This window comes from Dermacentor albipictus, chromosome 7 (genome assembly GCF_038994185.2).
Source record: "Dermacentor albipictus isolate Rhodes 1998 colony chromosome 7, USDA_Dalb.pri_finalv2, whole genome shotgun sequence".
Lineage (NCBI taxonomy): Eukaryota > Metazoa > Arthropoda > Arachnida > Ixodida > Ixodidae > Dermacentor > Dermacentor albipictus.
The window spans coordinates 64980051-65002188 of record NC_091827.1 but is presented as its reverse complement, the minus strand read 5'-3'; the positions used below and the strand labels follow the sequence as shown (position 1 = coordinate 65002188).

Genomic DNA, 22138 nt, shown 5'->3' with positions numbered 1-22138 from the left:
CCGGGATTCAATCCTGCGACCTCGTGCTTAGCAGCCCAACAACATAGCCACTAAGCAACCACGGCGGGTGATTCTGACTTGCCTGTGAATGCTTGTTTAATCAAAGAAGTATACAGAGGAGGACTGCTTTAGCCATTTGATCAACTTCAGACTTTTATTGTAAAGATGGAAGACTCATTCATATACTGCTTCAGCTTCAGCAAACTAAAAAAGCAAATAGCATAATGGACCTGATTTCTGAGCTAGCAAGAATTTGACTGAATCATGTCGGCTGCAAACAACACTAGACAGATGTAACCAACAGCCTCATCAAGTTTTATGCAAAGGCAGGGCTACATTTCATAGTAAAAGCGGAAAACAAGCCACGTGAGGGCAAGCAACAGTGAATGCGCTATTTAAAGATTTGCCAAGTTTCATGAAGATGCCTGGACTTATGTTTTTCTCTGTGATTTATAGAACTGATGTTTGAGCGAGATTTGTGATGTACAAAAATAAACATGCAACCTTTCAACTCTCTGCACGTTGTGTTTGTATATGCGTGAGTCGAGATGTGGAAAATCTACCAAACACGAAACTTTTATCTTATGGACAGAAAGTGAAAAAACGCAAAGGAAATAATAAACTGCCCTTAAATGCTACATATGCTTAGAAGCGGTTAAAGGAGGTCACAACCTTTTGTAAATGTGAGCATATACTCGCTTCTGCATCTAAGTTTAAAACGGTTTATGAAGCAGTCTGATCGCGGAGTAAAGTATAAACCCCATGCAAGCGATTTCTCGCGCGACAGCGACAAGCGACGCGATGGAGATGGCTGTCGCGTTCGCTCGTCGCCCACAAGTCAAGCTCCAAGCGAGCGACCGCTTCGCGCGACGGCTTTCCAGTGTTGCCGGTATTAGAGGATCGAGTTAGCGCCAAACCTGGTGTGGCACTTGCTACAATAATTTAAATTGATTTGTTTGGCTGTACAAAGCAACATAATGTATTTCTGAAGGTCTTGCAGTATGTTTTTTTTTGTTTACATATAAAAATTCGGTAGTTCGCTCGATCCGTCGGCGATGCGCGGCCAACGCTGCAAAACGCTGACCGCTTCCTCTTCCCGCCCGCGCTACCTGAAACCACCGGTGTCATTTTGCTGTGCGAGTCTGCGAGCGTCTCTTTCTGTCCCCGCTGTAAAGTTTTCTGTGCGTGTGATGGAGCGGCGTAGAAAACTAGCTGCTTTACAGCTACTTTTGATAATGAAGAGGAAGCAGGCGCTGTCCCGCAAGCACTGGGTTCGGCCGGTCTGGACCAAGCGAGCGGACGAAAGCGAGTTCTTCACAGCGGTAAGAGACGAAGGACTTATGCGTCAACGCAGTACAACTTCATGCGCTTTCATTGCCTTGTTACAGATGAAGCTCATGAAGAACGGCGACGACTCGCTGTTCTTCAAGTTCTACAGAATGTCGCCGGAGACATTCGACGCGCTCCACGACATGGTGCGGGACCGGCTGACGAAGGAATGGGTCTGCCGAGAACCGATTTCATCTGGCGAGCGCCTCGCACTGACGCTGCAGTAGGACCATTTTGTCACTTCAGTACTTCTTAGATTCGGTAGAAACTCGCCGTTCACCAGCACAAAACTTTACTGCGTCGATCGTGCTATATGATCTTGTGTGCTTTCAGATACCTGTCGTTCGGTATGCTCGTGTGAGATGCAGCAATGGCCTTCAGAGTGTGGCTGGAGACTGCACGCAAGGCAATCACCTGACGTGCAATGTGCCATGGGAGGTGCTGTCCCCTGTGTACATGAAGGTGCGCTTAAAATATTTTCATAACGTGGTACAAGGTGGAGTGGTACCAATAAGCATGGTCTTACGTTCACACTTAAGCAGTGGCTCAGTATTAGTCGCCTTTCTCAGTATATTGAGTGGATTTCAATCAATGTTAGTGTTGTTTGTTCAGTATTATTTAGCACGAATGTCTGAGATGGTACAACACATGCATGTCCTTAGAAAATGGATCATGGCTTAAAATACTACATGCATATACATATAAGAAGCCAACAAACACTGACGCCAAGGACAACATAGGGGAAATTACTTGTGTTTTAATAAACGAAATAAGGAAACGATAAATTAATAGAAATGAAAGTGGATGAAAAAACAGCTTGCCGCAGGTGGGGAACGATCCCACAACCTTCACATTTCGCATGCGATGCTCTGCCAATTGAGCTACTGCGGCGCCATTTCCGCATACACTTTCTTAGGTATTTATCTTTCTTAGTAGAACCTTGGGAGTTGCAGCAAGTGGCACCACTCACAAACTCTGGCGGTGGATGTGGAACATCGTTTCTGCCACAGGCTTCACGAGAACGTGTTTTTTTGTGTGAATGCCACCGGTCAATATCACACCCAAAAAGATCGCATTCTCGCGGCGCCTGCGGCAGAAAGTATGTCCCACATCCGCCGGTGTCAGTTTTTGTTGGCTTCTTATGATATATGATATGATATTCATATGATATGATATAGGTGAAACCACCAGCAGTAAAGTGTACTGTGTGTGACAGTGAGATTTGCAGTAGGTGAAGTAGCGGCATAACTTAAATAACACATGCGTATAGACAGAGCATGAGGGTACATAGGTGAATAATGCAGCAGTAAAGTCTGCCGGTGATTGGCATGCATCAAAGTTCAAATCTGTATTATGCAGCCTTCAACGGAGGGAGAATGGAGGGACGTCGCCTCAGGATTTGGCAGTTGTTGGCAGTTCCCGAATTGCCTGGGTGCTGTGGACGGCAAGCACGTGAGGATTAGATGTCCAAGAAAGGCTGGGAGCCTGTACTTCAACTATAAGGTATGGAACAGAACATTGCAGTATTGCATGCAGAATATTTGCTGCTGAAGGGTCAGCTTTGCAAATGCAAACACTCCTAAATTCGACAGCAGTATTGTATGGAAACAACCTTGTGCATAAGACACAGCATACTGCTTTTAAATGACTTTGAGAAGAGCCTGTTCATATGCTTTGTTAAAAGGGGGAATACAATTCCATCCTTCCCTTTTTGCAACCTGCAAGCAGAGGACTGCAGCAATTTATCTGATATGAGAATGTAACGTTTACAGCGTTATTTATGATTGTGGGGAAGTAAGGGAGAGGTTTTCTTTTTTATTTAAGAAATGCAATGATGACAAAGGAGAGTGTTTTGTGGGTGCTGTTTGACTAGTTGTAGCATAGAGGGGATGGTATATGTGAGTAGCAGAGGACGACGACAAGATGGAAAAATCATGTAGATACTCTAGGCAAAGTTTGTAGTATAGTAAAACGGTAACCATTTTTTATGTGTGCCTTGCAACACTGCAATGAAGCAAAGTGTAATGAAAGATTCCAATTACAAGAATTCTTTGTTGTTATTCTTATTTCCAATGCTTCTAGGGCACCCACTCCATTGTCCTTATGGCTGTGGCCAACAGCCAGTACCTGTTTCGCCTTATTGATGTGGGCGCACCTGGGAGGTTTAGTGATGGGGAATTTTCAAAGATTCCCCCATTGGCAAACGACTGCACGAGGGCAAGCTCAATCTGCCTCGGGCAGCTAAGCTACCAGGCTCCGAGAGAGTTTGCCCTCATGTGTTTGTTGGCGATGAAGCCTTCCAGCTGTCGCACACAAAATCGCGCTCATAGGGTTTAGCCTTAAGCCAGCTCTTGGGTGCTACCTCCAAGGTTTGCATGGCACTAGCGATAGCTCATTGGTATCGCTACATTCCGTACTTGCATCTCTGTGTAAGGCATCCCACCAGCTAGTGCAATGCTCTGCCAGATTCCGCTCATAACCAGGTGTTCGGAAGCTCCACAGATTCCTCCCATCTTGATTGCGGCGCATCTGGCCGGCTCGGCCGCAAGGCGTCCGCCCCGGCCGCCCGGTCTAAAAAGTCGCAACAGCATCTCCGCTGCTGCCATGATCTGTTGCTACACTCTGCGGCGGGTGATGCTCCACCTCCACTTCTAGCCACCATAGTATGGGACTTGAATGTTCGGATGTTATCTGTATGTCCAGTGGATATCAGTGGACGTTCTATGCTGGACATCAGCATTCGTACCTTATCCAGGTGGCCATCAGATACCGTATTTACTCGCATAATGATCGCACTTCATTGTCCAAAAAATTGACGCAAATTCAGGGGTGCGATCATTACGTGGATTAAATTTCCCGCGAAAAAAAATTTTTTTCGTCCCGTGCTTGCTGCGGGATGTGGGTGCGGGACACCAAAACAAAGCTGGCGGCCGGCAGGGCAAGCCGAATGCGTTTTTTTTTTTTTCTCGAATCAAGCGTCCTTTTTTTCCTTAGATCACTATCTCTTTTTCTTGTCGTGAGTACATTACATGCATTGAAACAATTTCTTCCATATCGGTGATGAATAATATCATTAATATCGGTAAGTTCGCGGCAATAACGTAGCCATGTCCACTTTGAGGGGACAGAAACAGATGGGCGCGCTTAGCTACCAGTGACAGAAACGCATGGCCAGCGTGCTGCTGAAAGTGTGGCATCTGTATCTACTATCCTAATACGGCACGTTTCCGCTAAGAGTGGGCGAATAACTTAGCCGTGTTACAAGCGTCATAGGGTACACATTTAACGTATCAGTGTAAACGTGGCTACTGTCATTGCCGCGTGCGATTTGTTGCGTGCCCACAAGTGCAGATGAAAAGAATCGAAAGGCGCCTTTTTTGTTTTTGTTGATTACAACCATTATAAAGCCTACCCACAATAAAGACAAGTTTTGGTGTACCTCTTTTTGTCATGGAAGTGCGGAAAGTGATGAAAGTAATGAAATGAGGCATTTCCTTAGGAATGTTTGGTGCTTGCAGACCATTCGACAGATGGTAAGCGCGCTCTTTATTAGCTAGACTTGGCACACGACATACGCTTCGGCACGTTCGGGGTGCGATCATTACACGTCAAATAAAAAAAAATGGAATTTTGACGACAAAACTCAGGGGCGCGACCACTGCGTGAGTGCGATCATTATGCGAGTAAATACGGTATTCGTGGACCATTGGGACGTTCACTGTACAGGAAAGCGCAAACCAATGCTGAAGTTTTCATCTGCTTGGACAATGTCACATGCAGGCCGCGGGACTTTCACTGTAATTCACGCTAAATTGAAGTACTCAAAGATGCGTCCTCTGTTACAGGTTGTTTCGTGAATCAAGTATAACTGGTTACATGTAACTGGTTAATGAAAAGGGGGTTGGATCATAGTGAACTTTACCGAGTAAACAAAGTTATCTATAAATAACAAAAGTATCAGAACTGTAATTGATTCCAAATATTCACATGTAATTTGTTACATACAAGCTTGGTGCAGGTAGGTTTATAGAAGGGGGATGGGTACGAAGTTTGAGGGTATTTGCTGGATTATTTGGTGTCCACACGGGGACGCTGTCCAAGCACAGCTTGTGGACTGAAAGCCAGTAGCCATTCATTCGTTCATTCTATCGGCACACTTTAGACCATCTGAAGTATGGAAAATGTGACAGCACAATCACCATATTTTGAATACTTATTTCCTTAAACTGGGTGCCCAATTCGCCCTGCTGTGATATGGTAGCCCTATGTATGTTCAGTTAGCTATGCATGATATTTCCAAGCTGTCGACTGTGATCAACTGTTCTAAGAAATGAGAAATTGTCCATTACTTGTGACATTTCGTCAGCACGTTCCAAACCTGTGGACAAAGCAGGTTCCCTTTTCGAGTTTGACGGAATAGAGGCGGCACCAAGATCTTCCTTAGTGCCACCTTTGCTTTCCTGTTGCAGCAAAGGTGTGAATGCGGTGGCCTGCATTCTTGTCAAGCTTTTCATCTTGCAGCTTTTTCTGCGGGACTCCTGTACACTGTCGTGCAGACTTTGACATGATGCTTATACAACCTATTATTATTATCAGTGGGGCTGCAAGGGAACGAGAATAACACAAATAATACTTCATCTACAAATTCGATAGACTCAAAGCTGGCCTAAGCGAAAGCGCATGGGACCTTCTCGTGAATACAAGCACGTACAGTTGATAATGTCTCCAGCAACAAGAAAAAGTGCGAAAGAGTGCGAAAAGTGCGGGGAATATGCGGTCACGCACGACATCGTCTTAACATTTCACTGCTGTGTTCTAGATTTTTGCCATCGCCACCGCCTGCTGCTCGTGCGTCGACCTACCAGACTTTGAAGATACGGCCTGGCCTACGTGTTGACCGACTGACGTCGCTGTCCTGGTAGGGCAAGCTACTGCGCCTGCGCTGCGACTCCTCGGTCCAGCGCCACCGCACCGCATAAAAGGCACTGCTTCGCTCTGGCCCTCCGGGATATGCGGTCACGCACGACATCGTCTTAACATTTCACTGCTGTGTTCTAGGTATGTAGTAGCACTTAACACCCCTCACCCCTTATTTTTTTTCTTTTTTAACAAGTACCGTGGCTGCTTATCCCCTTATTGCTGTTTTTGCCCAACATTCCTGTACCTCTTTGAGTGATGGGAATTGACACAGTTACCTACAGGGTTCGTATCGGTGCCTTCAGTACCTGTCACCGGAATAAGATTGATTTAACTGAGCGCTCACATGCCGTAGTCAGCTTAGTCTGTGTCGTCTGCCCGAAGCCCTCGCTTGCCCTGTCAATTTGCTTAGCGCTGCTGTTGTTCTGTGCTGGTGACATTGAAGCCAACCCTGGCCCCAAAGTAGATGATGTATATGTGCTACTCAAAGAATTCATGGATACTAACAAAAAGAATTTTGACACCACTGCAACTATTCTGAAAGAAATGCAGCGAGATGTTGCCGATATTAGGTCCCGAGTCTGCGCAGTTGAAAAAAATCTACCTATTGTACCCGAAATCGGCACTGGTGTTAAAGCTGTTAATGACTCGCTTGAGGAAGTAAAAATGACTTTGTCACGTACGAATGGCGACTTAGAAGATGTTGTAGATGACCTGAAGAATCGTTCACGAAGAAACGATCTAATTATCAAAGGTTTAGCTGAAGTTGCGAAGGAAGACTATGACGCTAGCGAGAAGTTAGTAAGAAATTTCTGTTCCACTCGCCTAAATATAACCTTGCACACTGAAGACATTGAACGCGCGCATCGAATCGGGCAGCCTCGACCTGATGTTACGCGTCCGTTAATTATCAAGTTCCTAAACTTCAAGACGAAAGACACACTTCTTCGCAATGCGCATAAACTCAGAGATGTTGAACCTAAGATCTGGCTTGAGGAAGATTTTTCCCCAAAAGTACAGTTTGCAAGGAAAATGCTGCGTGACTTTGCTAAACAAAATAAAGGGAAGGATGACCGCTACACAATACGGTACGACAAACTGAAGCTTAAAGGGCACATCTACTGCTATGATGCGGTTTCTCCCCGTGTAATTCAGGCAGACACACCACAACCACGGGCCTCAGAATGACAAACTGTACGAATTGAGCCTGTCAGAAGAAAGGCGCATAACTTATCTATTCTTCTGGCTAACTTTCGCAGCATTATAAATAAGGTTGATTCTTTACTTTCAATAGTTCACACGTGCTCTGCTGATATTATACTATGCACAGAAACTTGGCTCCGGGGTGACATACGCAATAGCGAGTTGTCACTTCCTGACTACTTTTCAATATTTCGTAAAGATAGAACTTTGTCTAGAGGAGGTGGTGTCTTGATAGCAATAAGGACTGCGTATCAGCCTTCTCTTGTAGTTATTGATACCCCTCTTGAGAAGATCTTTGTAAACACCCGATTTGAAGGCCGCACATGCATCATCGGCGTATGTTATTGGCCTCCTGATAGCACACCCGATTTCGTAGACCACATGACCAGTGTGCTTGAATTTATTTATAATAAATATCCACAGTGTATTTTGTTGCTTGGCGGCTACTTTAACTACCCTGCTATTAACTGGTCTATGCCATCATCTCCATTAACACCCGCCCGGCTCGAGGTGTCTCGCTTCCTTCAAACATTACACTTGTTTCATTTAACTCAGTTGGTAAAGGAGCCGACACGAGGCGAACACACCCTCGATTTAGTCCTAACTAACAATCCAACTAATGCTGTAGTTCACGTCCTTGATGAAATTAGTGACCATAGAGTAGTACATTGTTCGCACCCACTCCCACTTCCTAACAAACCAACAAAGCTAAAACGCATACTTAATTACAGAAACGCAGATTTCGGAAAAATGAATAGCATGCTAACTGAGTTTGCAAGCTCCTTTTCAAACGAATTCATTAATCGTTCAACTAATGACAATTGGATAGTGTTCCGTGACTTCCTTAAGAAAATCGAAAATACGTGCATCCCTGAGATTTCATTCGCGTCAAGAACAAATGCTCCCTCGTTTACAAAAAAAGTCAAACATTGCCTGAATAAAAAGAAAAGAGCGTATAATAAAGCCTCGCGAACCAAAACTGATTATGCGTGGAAAAAATATAAAGAATTAGCTCGTGAATCACAAAAAACAATTGAAGAAGCTAAGGATCATTATTTCAATTATACCCTGCCCACTTTGTTAACGTCTGATCTAGAAAAGTTTTCGCGTGTAATTAACCCTAAAGATACGGACACTGTAATAACCCTGAAGGACGCAGATGGCTGCATGGTGCCCAATGAAGCATGTGGTGACCTCTTGAACAACACTTTCAGTCAAGCTTTTACCGACAAACCGCCACTCGACCAGTTTTGTACCGTCTCTCTTTCTACGATAACTCATCCAAGCGAGCCCATCACCGTTACTGCAACAGGTGTATCACGGGCTATCGACAGGCTCCCGCTTAGCTCCAGTCCTGGACCGGATGGCATGAGTTCCAAACTACTAAAACTAACTTCCCACGTATCATCATTTATACTGTGTTTAATTTTCCAACAATCACTGGATACCGGCTGTGTTCCAGATGATTGGAAGTCTGGCCGTATCATACCTATATTCAAATCTGGTGATCCCTCATGTCCAAGCAATTACCGCCCGATTTCACTGACATCAGTTTGCTGTAAACTCCTTGAGCATATAGTTTACTCCCACATTATGGGTCATCTTAATGCAAATAATCTGTTATTCAAAAATCAGCATGGCTTCAGACACAAACGGTCTTGCCTAACACAGTTGTTTGAACTAACCACTGACCTACATCACTCTTTGCACAATTTGCTTTATACTGACGCAATATTTATTGACTTCTCGAAAGCCTTCGATCGTGTTCCCCATAAACGGCTAATCATGAAAATAAACAGCCTTAAGTTAGATGAGAAAACTACCCAGTGGATTAACGAGTTTTTATCTGGTCGCTCTCAATCGGTAACTATTAATAACAACCAATCTACTTTCTGCCGCGTTAGGTCAGGGGTACCTCAAGGGTCAGTGTTAGGCCCATTATTATTCCTAATATATTGTTACGCATGAAGAAAACGAAGACCAGGGAACGTGCTTGCGGTCCCGGGTGGAGGAAGGAAGAGGACGACGCTCAGTTGATAAACCAGCTGACCGCTCTTGCGCTCACCTTCGCGACTTAAAGTAAACGGTCCCCTTCATCCGTAAGGGTTACAAACGGTCTCCTTCGCGCGCAACAAAGTGGTGGAGGTGCGGGGTACCGCTCACAACAACGGAACCATCACTGCCGCAGCTTCGTCGAAGCCGTCGACTTGCTGGCCTCCCGCCATCAGCCGTGACCATCTTCGACATGCCGGAAGAAGGAGCCACTCCGAGGGCAGCGCCTAGCAGTCCACTGCCATACTACCGAGTTCCACCCACCTTCGGAGGCAAAGCGGGGGAAGATGCCGACGAGTGGCTCGTCCACTACAAACGAGTGAGCAAATCCAACGGATGGGATGCAACCGCTCAGCTCACCAATGTGGTGTTCTCCCTGACCGATACCGCCCTCGTGTGGTATGAGAACCACGAGGACGCGCTTACGACGTGGGAACATTTTGTTGACGAGCTAAAGGCGCGTTTTGGGGACTCAGTCGCCAAAAAGAAGCGTGCGGAGCAGACACTGTCTCAACGGGCGCAGCTACCAGGTGAGACATGCACAACATACATCGAAGAAGTGTTAAAGCTGTGCAAGGTGGTCAATGCTCACATGTCGGAAGAAGATAAAGTGGGACATTTGCTGAAAGGAGTGGCTGAGGATCTCTACAATTTTCTAATTGGAAAGGAGAGCCTCAGTTCTGTGTCCGACGTCATTCGGCACTGCAGAACTTTTGAAACGCTCAAGATGCGTCGGATTGCGCCAAAGTTTGGTCGGTTGGCAAACGTTACGACGGTTGCCAGTGTGGACACGAGTCCTTGCCTCGACCTTCCTTCTACCATCCGACAGATTGTCCACGAGGAACTTTCCCGCCGCGAAGGGTTGTTACATTCAACTGTTGATCACCATGACATGTACACGTCGCGAGAGGCTATGACGGTGCCACATTCGGCCCCTTGGCAACCGATGGTTACCGCAGCGGCCGTGGAGTACAGCGCAGCCCCACAGTCGAGGATGACAATACGCCCGCCGACTCCGCGCTATGACCAACGCACTCAGCGCACGCCTTCTCGACGCCCGATGTATCCTCGTGACACACGCCACGAACCAACCCACTACACGCGGGAAAATGATAATATCCGCTTCATCGATGAACGACTAAGGTTTCGACCTCTCCCGGTGTGTTATTCCTGTGGCGTCCCGGGTCATATATCGCGGTTTTGCAACCAGCGTATGACCACGTGGTATGGCCAGCCGTCAGAGTTTTCTCGGCCCTCCGAACGGCCACACGGTGCCCCTTGGCCAGCACACGTATCATCTGGCGACGAGCATTGGCCGAGCAGCTCCCGGAATCGCTCCCCAGCATCTGACAGAAGTTTGACACCCCCACCGCAACGTCGTGCTCCCCGTTCTCCCTCACCGCTGCGTCGCACCGCGTCCCCTTTGTCACCGGAAAACTAGCTAGCGCGGCCGATGGAGGTGAGGTCGCTGGAGACGTGCTACTGACAGAAATACCTCCTGTGTTGATGCTGAAAAACAAAGTGCGCGTGCTTGTAGATAATGTCCCTGTGATGGCTCTGGTGGACACAGGCGCAACAATTTCGGTCATGAGTGTCTCTTTTAAACACGTGTTAGGGCGAAAGGTTTTGTTTAAATGGGACGAAGATTCAAAGTTCTGTGGAGTGAGTGGTGAGCCGTTGCGACCTATTGGTGTGCGTAGTGCTGACGTATTTTTGGGAGGCCATGTTATTACGACAGAGTTTGTAATTATTCCTCGGTCGACTCATGATGTTATTCTCGGCATGGACTTCTTGCGGGAGTGTGGTGCTACTGTCGACTGCCGCACAGGAAAAGTATTCTTAAGTGGTAGGATTACATCAGGACTCCTGGAGAACCCTGTAGATCGCGAAACTGCACTGTGTGTTTGTGGTGATACGGTCATACCTGCATCATCTACCGTTTGCGTTCCCGTTGTCTGTTGCGGCGCCGATTCCGACTGCTTCGAAGCTACCGTAGAACCGATGCACTTTAACTGTGTGAAGAAGAATGTGTTGGTGCCACATTGTGTGGTGTCGATCAAAGGCGGACGCACTGGCTTATGGACCGTAAACTGTTCTAAGGAGCCCGTTATACTATCAGATGGGATGAAATTAGCCTTCGCCAGGGAACACGCGTCCTTATCAGTGGCTGAACTTACAGATGTGCCCGAAGAACCAGATGGCCACAGTTCGGAAACGGCCCTTTTGTCGATGGTAAATAAATCGCTCAGCACGAGTGAACGCCGAACGTTAGTGGGTGTGCTTTCGAAGCACGTTTCGGTATTCGACTTTGCGCAGAAGGACAATATACCTGCAATCCCTGCGTCTCGAACGCGCCATACCATCAACACGGGTTCGGCAAATCCGATTAGACAAAAGCCATATCGTGTTTCACCATCAGAGCGCCAGATTATCAACGAACAAGTGCACGAAATGATGAAAAAGGGAGTCGTACAAGAGTCGGCAAGTCCGTGGGCAGCTCCAGTGATTCTTGTTAAAAAAAAAGATGGATCTTGGAGATTTTGCGTCGACTATCGCCGTTTGAATGCTGTAACAAAAAAGGACGTGTACCCACTCCCACGTATTGATGACGCAATAGACTGCCTTCATTCCGCCTCTTACTTTTCCTCAGTGGATTTACGATCCGGCTATTGGCAAATTCCGATGCATCCTGACGACAAGGAGAAGACTGCCTTTGTAACCCCTGACGGGCTCTTCGAATTTAATGTGATGCCATTTGGATTGTGCAACGCTCCGGCAACTTTCGAGAGATTTATGGACACTGTATTGCGTGGCTTGAAGTGGAACATCTGCATGTGCTACCTCGACGACGTTGTCATCTTTGGCCGCACCTTCAGCGAACACAACTCGCGTCTAGATATTGTCCTGAACTGCATCAGAAACGCTGGTCTAGTTTTAAACTCTAAGAAATGCCACTTCGGAGACCGCCAAACCCTTGTCCTTGGGCACCTCGTCGACAAGGATGGCATCCGCCCTGATCCCCAGAAAACAGCAGCCGTTGAAGCGTTCAGTGCACCGCGCTGTGTCAAGGAGCTCTGTAGTTTTCTGGGGCTTTGTTCCTATTTCCGCCGATTTATTCCTAAATTCGCCGACGTTGCGTATCCGCTGACATGCCTGCTACGAAAGGACACCCCCTTTGAGTGGACTCCGGAGTGCGACTCTTCTTTTCGTCAGTTGAAGTTCCTGCTGACGTCACGACCGGTTCTGCAACACTTCAGTCCTTCAGCTCCGACAGAACTCCATACAGATGCCAGTGGCATAGGTATTGGTGCCGTCCTACTTCAACGCTACGGTGACCGCGAACACGTGATCGCATATGCAAGCCGCTCATTAAGTAGGCCCGAGCAGAATTACACTGTGACGGAACAAGAATGCCTCGCGGTAATATTTGCGGTTCAGCGGTTTCGTTCTTACCTGTATGGACGGCCCTTTACAGTGGTCACCGACCACCACTCATTGTGTTGGCTTGTGAATCTACGTGACCCTTGTGGCCGCCTTGCGCGCTGGGCGCTCCGACTGCAAGAATACAGCTTCACCGTCTCTTATAAGAGTGGTCGACGACACGCTGATGCGGACTGTCTCTCGCGTATGCCACTTAGTACTACGGACTGTGACGCCGACGACTTCGATCACCTCGTGGCTTCTGTGTCGCCGCGTTTTCCAGACGTCGACTGCTTCAAAACCGAACAGCGAAAAGACGGTAAATTAACACCGCTCTTCACCACTACGACCGCCTCGACGACAGCAAACCATTTCTGTGTACGTGATGGACTCCTCTATAAGAAGAACTTTTCCAGCACTGGCGCACGTTTTCTCTTAGTGGTGCCGGAGGGCCTTCGCACAGCGATTCTGAGTGCTATGCACGACGACCCTACGTCTGGCCATCTAGGTTTGGCGAGGACGCTATACCGGATTCAGGAACGCTTTTATTGGCCTGGAATGCGACAATCTGTTGAGACGTATGTGGCCAGCTGCATGCAGTGTCAGCGCCACAAACGGCCATCTACTGCTCCAGCAGGTCTTCTGCAGCCGATCCCGCCTCCAAGCATGCCTTTCCAACAAGTGGGCATTGACTTCGTAGGCCCATTTCCAAAATCAGCCAAGGGAAACCGTTGGATAGTTGTTTGCGTCGACTACCTCACACGCTACTGCGAGACGGCGGCAGTGCCCTCCGCGACTGCCACTGACGTTTCAACATTCCTCCTGCAATATGTGATCCTGCGACATGGTCTGCCTCGCGTGATCATCAGCGACCGTGGACGACAATTCACAGCAGCCGTCGTAGAGGAGCTGCTTCGTTTGTGTGATTCCCACTTGCGTCACTCGACACCATACCATCCACAAACGAATGGGCTTGCAGAGCGCACCAACCGAACAATTGTAAACATGCTATCTATGTACGTTTCATCCGACCACAAGAACTGGGATGACGTACTGCCTTTTATCACGTACGCGTTCAACACCGCCAAGCACGAGACCACCGGCTATAGCCCTTTCTTCCTGCTGTACGCACGACCACCTCGGTACACAATCGACACTGTTTTCCCCTTCTGCAGTCACGAAAATCCCACTGTCGCCGAGACTCTCTGCCTCGCCGAAGAAGCTCGTCGTATTGCTCGTTTGCGCACTTTGGCATCGCAGGACAGATCAAAAGCACGCTACGACATTCGCCACCGTCCGGTAACCTATCGCCCTGGTGATTTAGTCTGGCTGTGGACTCCAGTACGGAAACGCGGGTTATGCCAAAAGCTTTTGGCCACCTACGATGGACCGTTTGTGATTATTGACAGACTCACGGAAGTCACGTATAACATAGCTCGCCTCACGGCGAGTGGTAGAAGAGCTGCCAAGACACAAGTGGTCCATGTCGCCCGCTTGAAATTGTTCACGTCAAGACACATGGATTGACTCGCCCGGCGGGCTTCGTCTGCGACGAGAGGAATGTTACGCATGAAGAAAACGAAGACCAGGGAACGTGCTTGCGGTCCCGGGTGGAGGAAGGAAGAAGAGGACGACGCTCAGTTGATAAACCAGCTGACCGCTCTTGCGCTCACCTTCGCGACTTAAAGTAAACGGTCCCCTTCATCCGTAAGGGTTACAAACGGTCTCCTTCGCGCGCAACAATATATTAATGACATAGCTACGAGTATAACTTCAACAATACGGCTGTTTGCCGATGATTGTGTAATTTATAGACAGATAACCACCCCTGATGACGTTGCCATATTACAAAAAAGATTTAACCACATTAGCTGAATGGTGTCGTGTATGGAAGATGGAAATTAATGCAGATAAAACTAAGATCATGACATTTTCTTCCAAGCTAACCTTTCCATCTAACGTATACACTCTACGCAATTGCATACTCGAACGAACCTCTTCCTTTAAATATCTCGGCGTTATTCTTACATCTGACTTAAGCTGGGCCATGCATGTTGAGCATATTACTAACAAGGCAATAAAAAAACTTGGCTTTTTAAAACGCCGTCTGTACCTTGCAAACAGTGATACAAGACTTCGTGCATACATCTCCCTTATCAGAACAACCCTCGATTACGCCTCAATTATTTGGAACCCTCACACAGCTAACCTTTCTGATTGCATCAAATCAATTCAAAATAAGGCTGCCCGCTTTATTTTGCGCTCCTACTCTCCATATCAAAGTGTGTCAGCATTAAAGCAGACCCTTAATCTTCCGGATCTTGACACACGACGGAAATATTTCCGTCTGTCTTTTTTTTTCACTCCCTTTACTATTGTGGTTCATCTTTTTCATCTGCTCCCATCTTACCCGCTCATTATCTGTCCACCCGCAATGACCATGTATGCAAAGTGGCTCCCATATTTGCTAGGACCAAAAAATTCCAAAATTCCCCTTTCGTGTTATCAGTGAACGAATGGAACGCCCTACCTGAAGATATTGTAACAATCACTGACCCGTCTGCCTTCCAATCAGCCCTGCGCACATTTTTAAATGTATAAAATGTTCAGCTGCCACTTCTTGACTGGCCTGTGTTACATATATGTATAATTTCTAAATTTCCATTTACCCGCACCCACCTGCCACTTGTGCCTTGTTGAAAAGTGCCATGTACAGCAAATATGAATTGTACCATGTACTCTCGCCCTAATTACTTTTCGTTTTTTTCCTCTTTTTTTCATCTTTCTTTTACAAAGTGTTTCTTCTACCGAAGTCTGTGCTTGTTGCCTTCAGTCATTTTTATTACAATATCATGTGTGAATTGTATCCCTCCCTATGTAATGCCTCTCTGTGCCTTTAGAGCATTGAAAATAAAAATAAACAAATAAAATAAATAGATTTGTTAAACGACGATTTGTGTTCAACTTGCCGCCTTCCTAAGCACACTGAAAAATTGGAGGATGCTTAAGCTTCGCCTTTAAGAGTGGAATGTGACGGCATTAAAAGATCCCCGACTGCTTCTGATACTTCGTTGCAGCTGCTTCTTATGTAACCACAATGTTTACCAGGAAATGCTGGCGGTGAACACTATGCACGAAGGCGAGCTTTCTGGTAGAAATATGGCCTCTTGCATGGGCCGATCTCGAAAATAGTGCACAGCCACGTCAAAAAATTACATCGTTTTCAGGTTTCTGTTGTTTTGCACTTGTAATATTTCAGTCTAAGAATATTTAACATAAAAGGCATGCACTGTCGGCGGCTTCTTTCATGACATTTGCTTGTCTTCTGTCATTCTCAAAATTTCGAGAAATAACTTTGTCAAGAATGTAAGACATGGTATGAGCAACTTTAGTGATAGAATGCTGTGGCAATATAATCCGTGTACACTGCCTGTCATGTAGCAAGGCACGGGGTATACATATACCGAAATATATACGAAGTGGATTTTGGCGGGCCACGATTAGGTTGAGTGTCTCGGAAGATGCAGTACCAGTGCTAACTGACTGTGGCGTTGCCGATATAGTGCCTGCAACCAGGGCGTCTCTCCCAATCCACCCACTGCCTGCTTGCCTGGCTTGTGCTGCTCGGAGTAACAAGGAGGTAGAAGCCAGCCCAGGGGAACACACGGGCCTTTTATCCAGATTCTGTTACCATTCTGTTACCTTGCCACTGCGCGTGAGCCACCTGGTGACACCTGGCTACTGGTGACATGTGCTACTGAAGGCTCGGCTTGCCCTTTAACTGGCTTGTCTCTTCAGTCTCGACCCATCTCTGCACTACTGTTGATGAACTGAGACAATTATTCACATTTCGTTCCTTAATTCCTAGAACATGGAGCATGCGACAGTTACCGAGGTGCACAAGGACGATGTTAGTGAGCCATAGGACTCAGTAGTGTTTTGCTTGCCCTTCTGTTGTCACTGTGACCGAGTCGCATTTCAGTACTCTCTGTTTTGTGCTGTTGCCTTATGTTAAACAAACCATGTTTCTGGCCCTCAACCTTTCCGTGTCCTTCTTTTCACCTGGGTGCATACAAAGTACAAAGTGTTTTGAATGTCCTAATTGTTAAATTTGTCAATAACCTTTTAGGCTACTATATATTTCTTAATCTTTGCCAGGGGTGGTTGTTGATAGCAAACTCCTCAATGAGTGCCATAAGTTAGGAATCGCTGCACTAAGTGGTGGCACTGGTAGAGGGAAGAGGGCAAAGCAGTAACTCACAAACATGCATAAATACAACCCGGAAATGCAGGTCACAGCGATGAGGCATTGCATGCACAGGAATGAATTACAGTAGCTGAGGAAAATATGTGACATAAATGAGAGGAAATGTAGCTTAAAGTACAGCAGGTAAGCCCAGCCACACCACTCTGCTTGTTCACTTGCAATGCCAGCTCATTTCTAGTCAATGACATTTTTAGGCAGATTGCAACCTAGATGGAACCTGCAGGAGAAAGGTCACACATAGGAGAGGTCAGTTTACACGAAACTTATGACAGTCAGTGCCGGTTGTCGGGGGACACCATGTAGGTGGACTGCAGGTTGCCTCGGCCCAGGGGAGCGTCTTGCATTGGGCCCAGGATCGGTAGCCTTATTTTGTGCCTGAGCACATCACGGTGGCAGTTCACTCAGATTCCATCCTGCTTACCTGTTGCAGAGAAATGCACAGTCGGAAACCGCCAACATCTCTTGGCACGAGTGTCCTTCAATTCCTCGCTGGTACTAATGACACTAAGACACTAATGACATGCAGAAGAAGCCAATAGACACGTCACTGTGGTCGTGCTAATCAATTCACCTGCCACAGACGTCTCTCCTTTGGCAACAGAGCGCTCCGGGCGGACGTTTTAGGGTGTGCACTTTGTCCTGACCTCTAAATTCCTTTAATTAACAGTCTTCCACATTTTCTTTCTTCTTCACTTTCTTCTACTCCTAGCGATCTTTTCAACATATATGTGACAAAACAAACACCCCCACTCTTTTTCACATTCTTCTCTATATAATCGCACTTGTTTACAAGGCTTCCATTATGCGTACCTATTTCTAGTTTTCTCTCTTCTTAAATATGCAAAGCGTTTATTCCTGTTCAATTCTGAGCCATCCCACTTTCCTTTTACATATTCTTTTTCTTGTTATAACTACTATAGTAAAAGCTCGTTAATTCGAACCGCAAGGGGAAGCCGCTCCAGTTCGAGTTAACGAAAGTTCGAACTAACGAAAGTGAAGGAGAGCAACAGTACACTGCGATTTGGAAGCAGTAGGGCATGTCAGAAATTTGGCGTGTCAGAAAGTGATGGCGTGTGCCATCTTCAAGTCGAAGCTCTGGGTCCGACTGTGCCACACCACTGATGTCCACCGAAACGAACGTTAGCCGAGGCTTAACACCATCACAATCAATCGCGACGGTTGATACCTCCTAAGCTGAAAACAGAGGTGCACAACCGATGAAGACTGCCGAGATAAAGACGCTGAACAAGTGAAGGTGGCGAAGGCCCTGATTATTTGGTTCTTGATTGCAAGCGCTGCTGCGACGTACTTGATTCGCTGTGTTTTGGCGCTTGCCGTGCCATCTCCGCACAACATTAGCAGCTGTACAAGATTTGCAAAGCCTCCGAGATTCGCAACGGGCAAGAAGTCTTGGAGGTTACGTAGAACGGAGAGGCGGCAGCCGCTGCTGCCTTCTAGCTGACCACGCGTCGGTTAGATTTTTTTCCGATTTTGCCTTCTCTCGCCGTTTCTCCGTTTCCGAGGCAATACAGTCTTGTGTGTAGGCAGTAGGCACGTTTCTCTGGCCGTGTGCCAGGCGAGCGTAGTTCGAATTATCCGTGAGGGAACCTTCTCGCGTTCGAATTAACGGACTTTTTTATATATAGACTTCTGTGGAGCTTGGCCGGGCCAAATCGTACAGTTCGAATTATCCATAAATTCGAGTTATTGAAGTTCGAATTAACGAGCTTTCACTGTACTTGCAATTACCATAATGTGAAAGACTCCTCTACTGTAGATGATGTAGGCCCTCGTCGGGTCGTGCGAGCGCCCAACTGCAGGCATAAATAATGTTCACTCCAATCCAATCTCCACCTAATGTGCACAGAACATGTGCACAAAACTTTTATACGTTGTACATAAGCCATTCACGTATGTCATTTTAAGCTGAGTTAGACGGATTATTTGTCAAGAAGTCCATATATCAACGTTTCTGTGTGCCAGTATATATGAATTTGTTGCGTGCAAGGGAGGAGGAGGAGAAGTCGATTTTGATGAACAAAAAGGAGGAGAAACCACCACCGCAGGTCCTACTGCTGCCCCTCAATTTGAATCGCCTATGCCAAAACGGATGAAATTACGTAATTTGGACGTGTCCTCTCCCTATCTGTGAATCAGCCTGTGCTGTGTCACCTGAGATGTGCCATAGTCTAAAAACAGGCGGGGCCTCTGCGATTCCTCATTTCCATCATTTTCTTGCGTACAAAAGCTCTGTTTTCACTATGAATGACAAATTCATTATTACTGGTAGCTCAATTTATAAATTTAGAGCTTATACTTTTCTTAAGTTCCTTTTAAGGCTAACAACTAAGCATAATGAACCTGCAGAGATGTACACAAGAGCCTATGGTAACCTTGGCATTTCCTAATGCCAAGAGATAAAGGCACAAGTGCTCAATGGGGTGCAGTGTCCTGGGCACTCTTAAACTTTGACGACATCCTCACACCTGCCATAGGAAGTCCTGATGTCATCTATTTTCTAACACATGTTCACGAGGCTTGTTTTTTTCTTTTCCTTTTGGCTAGCACGTAGCTTGCAGGTGCAGCTTACCACTTTATTTCCCTCTCTCCTGCCTCTAATGGCGAGACAACAATTAATGTACTTATGCAGACGTGCCACTTACAAAGCAGAGGTATACTGTGTGTTTTGTTTTTTTCAAGTTCGTTTATCTAAACACTTTTGAACAGGAGTTGAAATTTGCTTATTCTGCCACCAGATCTTTTTTTTTCTTCTTAATTTCCTGTGGCAGCTAGATGGTGCAATTCATCTTCGTCAAGTGGCACACAGGGAGACACAAACATTACCTGCATAAAAGATTCATGTGTTAGTTGTGTAATTAACTTAATGATGTGTTTGAGGGCAGTTGCAAATGCAAAAGCGAGAAAAGGTAATGACAGTGACATCTTTTTAAGGCCGCCAGTCTTGAGATTTTCAACCCCAAAGGTAAATTTCCATTCCACGTGCTAGTTTTCCAGAACCCTCCTTCCAGCTGTGCAGGAAGAAACTAGCTGGAATGGCAGTGTATCTTTTTTGGGGAGTGGATTTTGGAACCAGATATCGCTGAACTGGTACCGTTTTCTGGATTTCTGCGAATTGCATATGACTCCATTGTTAGCCGGGTTTCATTCCTGCAAATATAATGCGTGTCCTAAAGTCAGTAATAAAAATGCCATACGTTTATGTCATGTTCAACAAAAAATTATTGCAATATATGTATTCTTATTTGTCTTTCACCTCCTTGCTAATTATGACAACAAATGGACCCCTGTTACAGCCCGTGAAAGGGTTCTGGGATCATGCATGTATAAAAATATATTCTTATGTTTCTGTAAGAAACAATAGGAGTTCACCCATTTATGTTAGTGAAACTTGTTAATCAGCAAACTAAAAATTGTGATCTAGTTGTGCAAGTGATGTTGGCCTTTTCCAATAGCCAGCTGAATAAGCTGAACTGCGTCATTTGCGACAGCCAATTTTTTTATCTGTTTGAAGGAGAAAAAAAGAAAAAGGTGGCATATTCTGAAAAGGCCACAATGCATGTCTTTCTTTGTATGCTGCAACTCTCCATTGCATGGTTACACTGTTCTTCAAGTAAAAATAGTATCAGAAGCTAGCGCTGCACTTTTGTGCTTGTTAATGGTAACGTCTTCTGTGAATGCATTCACGTAGGTTAATTCACTTATTTACTCTGGTGCTGCAGCTTCCTAAAATTTCTGCTTTCTGTTCTTATTAGTATGTTGAAGATGGCCACTATGGCCCTTATCTGTTTTGTTTGTACTAAGGGCGGATAAATTACGTTTTGCATGAAAGTGAAAGACTATCTCATGTTTTATGCTCTGTGTTATCATTCCTGTAATGACCCTTTGGTAGGCTTGTGGTACAAAGAAACAAACGAACAAGCAAACACACAGCATGAATGAAAATGGCCGGAGTTTGTCAGGGCTCTAAGTGCTGGTCTATAATTTGCATATGCAGGGTGCGCTATGTATTTGACTACATAGCTTTGAATCACCATAGGCATTAACATTCTCGCTCCATCTATTTAAACGCTTAATTTCTCTTTCACCGATCCCTCTGTCACCTACGTAGCACATTTATTTGAGAGTATCAGCTTCCAGTCTGACCGTTTGTTGTCTTAGTGGTCTTATACGCCAGCCACAGCGACTTGGGATCACCACCTTTTAATGTCACTAAATCCTTTCCTTTTGGGGCGAGATAAAATTTTACATCTGATTATCATCCATGACAAAGGTAAATAAGCCCTCGCAATGGTCAGATGTCATTCAGGCGTTTCTCAAGCAGTTGGAGGCCATGATGAGCGAGAACACTGAAAGGCTAAAGATGGCCATTGCGCAGCAGCTTGAAATGGCAGAGTCAATAGTTGCCAAGCTTTTGGTGCACGGTCAGTCCCAAGCAATGGATTTACACTTGCTTCCATGTGCAGGTTCTGGGCAACCCAGGAGTGACCAGCTGTGAACTTCTGGTGCCATGTCGCCCTCTGTGTGGAGTCCTGGTGCCCAACATAAGCTTGCTATTCTGCTACCTTTACCAGGCACACTCGGAGAAAGACTAACATCCACACAATGCTTTTGTGTTTGACATTTTGTGTTTTATTATCTATGTTATTTCTTCAAACAGTTTGTACTGTCATTTTTGTATTATGACTGTTCTTTAAAGCTAGCCACCTGCTTGGTCGCAGGGGTCTGCAGAATGTAATAAATAAATAAACATAAATAAAAACTCGCTAAAGGCTGACTTTGCAGAACCACCGCCGACAATCATTGTGCGCTATCTGATTAGAGCTTGCAGCCATAATCAGAGCCGCATTTAGTCAGTATTTGAGGCTTTACAGAGTTTCATTCAACAGTTTTATTCTGCGGCGAAACACATGATGTAAACAAATGAAATGA

At 46.0% G+C, this 22138-nt stretch overlaps 1 protein-coding gene across 2 annotated transcripts; it reads left to right on the top strand.

The window, feature by feature from the left end:
- Positions 1-972: 972 nt before the first annotated feature.
- Positions 973-21863, top strand: LOC135904796 (uncharacterized). Of its 2 annotated transcripts, XR_010565212.2 has the most exons (6): positions 980-1322; positions 1389-1552; positions 1663-1791; positions 2689-2832; positions 6149-6387; positions 21673-21863. XR_010565212.2 is itself a non-coding variant. In XM_065435782.2 (5 exons), the coding sequence occupies exons 2-5, from the start codon at positions 1499-1501 to the stop codon at positions 21799-21801; spliced, it is 456 nt and encodes a 151-aa protein (XP_065291854.1). In that variant the 5' UTR covers positions 973-1322; positions 1389-1498; the 3' UTR covers positions 21802-21863. The 2 variants fall into 2 exon arrangements, 1 of the variants encoding a protein (XP_065291854.1); XM_065435782.2 differs by lacking the exon at positions 6149-6387 and having other exon boundaries at positions 973-1322.
- The last annotated feature ends 275 nt before the right edge of the window (positions 21864-22138 follow it).

What these genes read in the sequence shown, in the direction of transcription:
- LOC135904796 (XM_065435782.2), top strand. Translation starts at nt 1,499, where the DNA reads ATGGGTCTGCCGAGAACCGATTTCATCTGGCGAGCGCCTCGCACTGAC. An exon ending in TGTCCCCTGTGTACATGAAG is followed by an intron (nt 1,792 to 2,688) that starts GTGCGCTTAAAA and finishes TGTATTATGCAG; the next exon opens with CCTTCAACGGAGGGAGAATG. An exon ending in GCCTGTACTTCAACTATAAG is followed by an intron (nt 2,833 to 21,672) that starts GTATGGAACAGA and finishes TTCCATGTGCAG; the next exon opens with GTTCTGGGCAACCCAGGAGT.